At 41.0% G+C, this 7,714-nt stretch overlaps 1 protein-coding gene and 1 long non-coding RNA gene across 2 annotated transcripts; one reads left to right on the plus strand and one right to left on the minus strand.

Moving 5' to 3' along the window:
• Positions 1-419: 419 nt before the first annotated feature.
• LOC135557893 (prostaglandin E2 receptor EP2 subtype-like) lies at positions 420-3,245 on the minus strand. Its single transcript, XM_064991586.1, has 2 exons — positions 2,274-3,245; positions 420-2,023 (listed from the first exon to the last, which is right to left on the minus strand). Exons 1-2 carry the CDS (start codon positions 3,060-3,062, stop codon positions 1,730-1,732), a joined length of 1,083 nt encoding a protein of 360 aa, XP_064847658.1. The 5' UTR covers positions 3,063-3,245; the 3' UTR covers positions 420-1,729.
• LOC135557894 (uncharacterized) lies at positions 3,161-5,937 on the plus strand. The gene is made up of 2 exons (XR_010458279.1): positions 3,161-3,359; positions 3,653-5,937. It is a non-coding gene; the product is annotated as an uncharacterized LOC135557894 (long non-coding RNA).
• The last annotated feature ends 1,777 nt before the right edge of the window (positions 5,938-7,714 follow it).

Genomic DNA, 7,714 nt, shown 5'->3' on the forward strand with positions numbered 1-7,714 from the left:
AACTCACACACAGTGGCACATAAATAAGAACAGTTTAAAAATGTCCACTTTTACAAAGAGCAGCTTTATCATTTACTGACCGAGCAAAGATGTGCCAAAGTGTCAGCTCAATGCAAGAGTCATACTATCCAAGGTAAGAGTTTCCTTCCTTCGTAAGGGACTGAAAGTCCAGCAGTAAACACACTTTTCTGCGAGTGGAGATCTTATCTGAAGGACATGGGGACATACCATCAATGATGGGAACGGAGCATAAAGTAAATACAGAAGCAGTGCTTTATGGGAAACACATAGAGTGCATCTGATCAAACTAATCTGAATACAGTGAGCGTGTCCCAAATGGCATCTAATTAACTACTATTTCCCTATGGGCCCGGGTCAAAAGTAGTGCACTATAAAGGGATTAGGATGCACACACCATCTCCCTCTGACTTCCTGCCTTAAGGGCAATGACACTTGCGTTTAATAAACAACACAGCTATTTCAGTCTTAAACAGTCACTCAACCAGATCATTGCCAATGGAAGCCCTGCTGGCCTTTTTACTTAATTAACGATCAACGTAGATGCAGGGCTTCAGACAGACTGAAAATGAATAGAACCACGGAAGGAAAGGCAAAAATAACATGAATCGTTTAAAAAAAAGCCATGTCAGGAAATGAAAAGAGAAATACAGGAACACTTGAGTGGCCGTATAGTCGCAGCAGTACTTAGGATGACATACTGTACACAGCACAAAGATGAGGACACAAGTCAAAACCAGTCTGTTCTGTGTGCATTATGAATAAGACAAGCCAACGCCTTTGTTTGGAATGGAAAGTTACTGGTATGAGTAAGAACTTCAAGCTGAAACACATCTTATCGTCACACATCACAACTAAATCAAGGATTGAGTATCTGTTGAGGAGTGGCTTAATGCAAAGGGACAGATTAAAAATTCTAATCAATGTTAAGAACGGCACAGTGGTCACCAAATGTCTAAACATGTTGTACCGTGCTGAACAGGCAGCTATGTTACCTTCTCAGGATTGGGACTGTGTAGCTTTCAGTCTTAACAGTTGGTCTGTCGGCTTTTTTCGAGTCCCATGTAGGTGACCTGGCCGTCTTGTCTATGTAATCTTATTCATTATGATCTAATTCCTCCTTTGCTGTGAGACATCATATGAATACGGGCTCCGACGACAGCTGGGTTTGGGTTCTGATACTGAAACATTTAATGTAAACATTCAATATATTACAAGGACATTATATTTGTTTTTTTAAGATTAGATCATGTTTATTGACTTTTATTAATATAGTAAATACTGGACCCATTCGTCCAAGAGAAGTTCGGTCAAATTAACATTTCAGTCCTATACATTTCTGATCATAAAGTTTGTATATAAATATATTGAAGCAATGAAATAAGTAGACGCATCAAAATGCTAAGTCCGGTTCCAAATCCCAAATCCATATTGTGTGGGTATAACATGTCAGCACCACAGCCTTCCACATGTCTGATATATTCCTCAATCTATTCCAACCTCCTGTCATGAGGTCAATAAGTGAAAATGCTGCACCTCACTAAATGTTTATTTGCAAGTACACACTGTGTAAGGGGGTCCCTTCAACCAGTGGATGTCTAGTCTGTTAATCACTTCCTGTGTCCACTTCGGCTCCTGCTGATATCAAATGGTCCCATTACTGTAATCCTTTTAGAGTTGGTCATTGGCCCCTGATTCCATATGCATGAAATTATGTCTTGTCCACTCTCTGCACTTCCTCGTTCTGGAGCTCCATGGGTGGGTTTGGCAGTGAGAGTTTTGGCCCAACGGGGAAAGCCTTTTCCCGTGGGAATGTGGGGGCCTCAGGGGGCCTCTGGGGCTTACACAGTGTCAGCTTCCTCCAGAGGAAGCGCAGCACCGAGGGGCTGAGGATGATGAAGAGCCAGGGGTCGATGATGGAGTTGAAGGACAGCAGGCGGAGAGCAGCGAGATCAGTGCCATAGCTCTCATTTGACCTGCCCATGAAGTTGATGAACACACGGAGCTATGGGACACACACACAGACAGACACACAAACACAAAGAGAAAAATTGGGTTGTTGTTGTTTATGACGATGTAACAGGACATGGCTTGGGACATGGTTATGTTAAAGAGCACCATTTTGAACTGTAACATGTGTGAAGAAGAAATGCTTGGGTTGAGAGAAGGGAGGACACACACACACACTGCACATATCGACAGTGTCTCAATATTTTCAACACTTTGACCTGCAACATCGAAACGGATGCTCTTACCACTAAAGGAAACGAACAGATGACAAAGGTCACCGTTATGAACACCAAAAGCAGAAGATGCTCCACTTCCTCCGTCATAGAGAGGGATCTTTGGTAGAACCGTATCCGTCGCGTTAAAACACGCGCTTTGCACCTCCTATACATCATAATTAAGTGGTAAACGACAGATAAGTTACAGACCACTGTGGTAGAAATCATGATGAGAGTCAATGACGCATACACACCGACGTATACTTTTGGTTTGGTTTCTAATGGGACCATGTCAAAGAAGCACCAAGTCCCCGGGCAATATTGAACGTATTTTCCAAAGCCCACGAAAGGTGCTAGGCAGAAAAGGATGCAGATCAGGTAGATGAGTGTAATGGTGATGTATCCGCAGCGTTTTCTCAAGTGCCGTTCGTAAAAATACGGGTGTCCAAAGGAGAGGTAGCGCTCCAAAGCCATGGCGCACAGAATGGCCAAGGTGGCGAGGCTGAAAAAAGTCATGCTGAACCCAAAATAGTTGCATACTGCTCCGTTTTCACCCATACCCATCAAGGTCCTGTTTTGTGTATAGGAGGCTAGTACGAGAGGACTGACGGAGAAGGTACCCAGTAGGTCCGTAATCACCAGCGCGGTCACCAGCACCTGGAAAAGGGATGGACTTTGCCTCCGGCGCCGCATCTCCAAAAGGACCAAGGCGATTAAATTTCCGAGAACTCCCGCCGAGAACATTGCCGCAGACATATAGAGATTTCCGGACGAGACATTGTCTCTGTCACCGCAGGTTAATTTAGCTTTGTAATCCATAAAAATAGTAGTAACCTACTCCACTAAGCGGTAAGCGCATGGCCTGATCAATGTGACTTTTATGTTATACTGTTACACAGATCAGTTCACACAAAAGAACAACGTTCGCATCCAACTGACATAAGAAAAGCGGCTCATCTCGTGTCAACAAAAACGCGGATTTCTTTTCAGTCCCACCCACCACCCACACACGCAACCATGTGGTTCACTGTGCTGAGAGTGTAGTGTGAGCACACACTGTGCGTTCCTCTGCCCAGGCGTTGCTGACGCATTTCAGATCTTACAACGCATGGACAGGTAGGCCTATTTTAAGTATAAACTAATGCCGCGTTCAAAACAACTGGGAGCTCGGAACTCAGAATTCGCAATTCTTCGACTTCCGACTTCGGAGTTCCCAGTTGTTTTGACCGCGGCATATGACTACTGTCAGCCTGCTCAGGTGGAGAAGTGCGCACCACCCACTATTCATTTATTTTTTAAGATTGTATTACTTACCCTCGGATTTAATTTGTTTTCAGTTTTTGTTTAGGCCGACTGTTATATGTCTGCCTGATAAATGCCACTTTAATGTGTAGCCTTCTTTTGTACAGGCCTACAGGTCGAGAGTGGTGGCTGATGGGAGGGGCTAATAGAAACACATGGAAAGAATGAATGGAACTGTATCCAACATCAAACAAATCATTTCCATGTGTTTCATACCATTGCACGGATCCCATTCTAGCCATTACTATGAGCCGACATCCCCTAACCAGTCTCCTCTTCTTTCAGGGATGTGCTTGTCGTGACTTCTGATGAATAAAGATATTGTACAAAGATATTGTGGAAAATAGGGAAGAAAATCATGTATTTTATTTTTTATTTATTTACACAAAGCCACACTGGGACACTTTGGACTCCTTGAGATCCACAACTAGTGACTTCTCAGGCCCTCAAAGGCTTACCTTTAATGAATTGGACCTGGAGTTCCCATCAGCTCAAAATGATTGGTTTTCATATCGTATAAAGCCGTTCTTTCTTTTTAAACAGTCTTTATGAAGAGCTGTCATTTTATTGTGAGGAACTGTAGTTTTATCAGATATTTATTCTGTTTTGTGAGTGATATTTCTTGTTGAAGATAAGGTAGAAAATATTGTAGAATATAAGGTAGAAGATATTGTAGGAGATAAGGTAGAATATATTGTAAAAGATAAGGTAGAATATATTATAGGAGCTAAGGTAGAATATATTGTAGAAGATAAGGTAGAATATATTATAGGAGCTAAGGTAGAATATATTGTAGAAGGTAGAGTATATTGTAGGAGAAAAGGTAGAATATAAGTTAGAAGATATTGTAGGAGATAAGGTAGAATATATTGTAGAAGATAAGGTAGAAGTTATTGTAGGAGATAAGGTAGAAGATAAGATAGAATATAAGGTAGAATATATTGTAGAAGATATTGTAGGAGATAAGGTAGAAGATAAGGTAGAAGATATTGTAGAAGATACTGTAGGAGATTAAGGTAGAAGATAAGGGAGAAGATATTGTAGGAGATAAGGTAGAAGATAAGGTAGAAGATATTGTAGAAGATATTGTAGAAGATACTGTAGGAGATTAAGGTAGAAGATAAGGGAGAAGATATTGTAGGAGATAAGGTAGAAGATATTGTAGGAGATATGGTAGGAGATAAGGTAGAAGATATTGTAGGAGATAAGGTAGGAGATAAGGTAGAAGATATTGTAGGAGATAAGGTAGGAGATAAGGTAGAAGATATTGTAGGAGATATGGTAGGGGAAAGGTAGTAAATAAGGTAGAAGATATGGTAGGATATAAGGTAGGAGATAAGGTAGAAGATATTGTAGGAGATATGGTAGGAGATAAGGTAGAATATATGGTAGGAGATAAGGTAGGAGATAAGGTAGAAGTTATTGTAGGAGATATGATAGGAGATAAGGTAGGAGATAAGGTAGAAGATATTGTAGGAGATAAGGTATGCACATGTTACTGTAAGTCTCTTTGGATAAAAGTGTCAAGTAAATAACATATATTATTATGATTATTAAAATAATAATGAAATATCAGACAGAGGAGTACCTGCCTAGATAAATGTCTCACCTGTATGGAATGAATCGCAGTTATCCCATCTTACTGTGTACCCCAGGTAAGACTGTCAACCACAGACCATATCAGTTCTATATCTATGCTGTCAACGGTCAACCAATCCACATAAGTGAATTGATCTGGGGCCGTATGTATCAAGTGCTAATCTAAGATCAGTTCTAAGACACTTTATGAATACAGGTCCCGATAGTTAAAATATATCTGAGGCCTGTTTTTAGGGACTAAATCTATGATGTATGAATCATTTATCCTAAGGGCAGAATTCAGCTCAGCAGTTGACTGTTTTTCTAGACTCTCTCCACTAGATGGCGGTCTTAGTAGGGGCTACTGTTTACTTCGAGAAACGCTAATGGCTGTTCATCTTGAGTTTACACAAGACAACAAACAGTAAAAACATAAAAATACCTTGGATAACTGAGACAAGAAAGGTTATACTTCATTGGATATTGATATAGCCTCCCAAATGGACTTGCAGTGCTACATGGTTATATTAAATGTGTTTTGTGTGTGAGGGTATCACTATGGATCAGGGATTGAACCCTCTTTGACCTTCGTCATGGTCATTGGATATCTTTATTTGTATTTATTCTTTATTTATTTAGGCAGGGAGTTCCATTGAGACTAAGGCCTCTGTTGGAAGATGATGTAAAACATTACAGTATATTCATACCTCTTCCCTCAGTTGGCGTGATGAACCAATGGGACATGTTGACTACCTGACTGAGACTATGAGGCATACAATAAACATGGTAGCATTTAATAACTACCTTTCATTCAGATCTCTCTCTAAGTGCTTTCTCACTCGCCCAGAAACAGAAGACACATAATTCCAAGAAATTAAAGAACCACAGTGGGAGAGGAGGGAGGGAGAGAGAGAGGGGAAGGAGTCTCTCTCTCTCTCTCTCTCTCTCTCTCTCTCTCTCTCTCTTGAAAGAGAGGTGTAAATGGGTATGACACATGCATGACACACACACACACACACACACACACACACACACACACACACACACACACACACACACACACACACACACACACACACACACACACACACACACACACACACACACACACGTAATACTACTAGCCACTTAACTGGCAGGGTTGGTGGACTTTAGAAAAGCAAGCGATAACTACGTTTTTTTACATTCACTTTGGCGGTAATTTCAGAACCTTGTGGTCATTTTCAAAACGAGACACAAAACTCAAAGCGATCATCACTTGTAACTGTCACGCCCTGGCCATAGAGAGGCTTTTTATTCTCTATTTTGGTTAGGCCATGGTGTGACTAGGGTGGGCATTCTATGTCCTTTTTTTCTATGATTTTCTATGAGTTTGTCCAGGTGTGGTTCTCAATCAGAGGCAGCTGTCTATCGTTGTCTCTGATTGAGAACCATACTTAGGTACCTTTTTCCCCCACCTGTTTTGTGGGAAGTTAACTTTGTTCAGGGCACATAGCCCAAAGCTTCACGGTTTGGTTTTGTTCTTTGTTTTGTCTGCGTCATTTTTAATAAAAAGAAATTGTATGCTTACATTGCTGCACCTTGGTCCAGTCCTTCAGCCAGCCGTGACATGTAACACAGGCCGTTCAAAACATTGCATTGTGCATTCATATCTTTAAAGAAACCTTGCACTTGCAGAATCATTGGTTCAAATAACTAATTTATCATGAAATACCATGGGAACATTAATTTAGGTCACCCACACACAACATACCGATAGTTTCCCTGTGTAGTTTTTCGTACAATCATTAAATATTGTAGTTCAAAATATGTGATACATGTTTCATTATGGTACTACACGTAACTACATCACTGTAAAAGGACTAGTAGAGAGAATACTACAGACACAGTGGAATCATTGAACAAAATCTGAAATGTATTTTGAAATACAATAAAATCACAACATAGGTTTCTTTGAATCGAAGCAGAAATAATTAGCAATCAAAAAAGAAAACAACCACAAAAGGGTCAACTGCAGTGTTCCTCACCTGGCTTACTGTAAAACATCACTGCAGTGTTCCTCACCTGGCTTACTGTAAAACATCACTGCAGTGTTCCTCACCTGGCTTACTGTAAAACATCACTGCAGTGTTCCTCACCTGGCTTACTGTAAAACATCACTGCAGTGTTCCTCACCTGGCTTACTGTAAAACATCACTGCAGTGTTCCTCACCTGGCTTACTGTAAAACATCACTGCAGTGTTCCTCACCTGGCTTACTGTAAAAAGAAAAACAAAAGATTGATTACTGTACTTCTATATTTCCCTCAACCCTGTCTTGTGGATTTGGCCATAGGTTCTCATCCACATCACAATAGATGTTTTCATTAGCCAAACATCTTGGGAAGAATCTTCGGGCATGGCGAATCCAAGCCTGACACTGGTCTGCCGTGATGTCATTGCATGCGTCATCCATGGCCTGGAGAAGGGTGGCTTGTTCGTGAGGGCGCCTATCATATACCTTCCACCTCCATGTGGAGAAAAAATCCTCAATCGGGTTGAGGAAAGGAGAGTATGGGGGTAAGTACAGGGTAGGGATGGCCGCCTCGCTTC

Source organism: Oncorhynchus masou, chromosome 16 (assembly GCF_036934945.1).
Source record: "Oncorhynchus masou masou isolate Uvic2021 chromosome 16, UVic_Omas_1.1, whole genome shotgun sequence".
In the NCBI taxonomy this organism is placed as follows: Eukaryota; Metazoa; Chordata; class Actinopteri; order Salmoniformes; family Salmonidae; genus Oncorhynchus; species Oncorhynchus masou.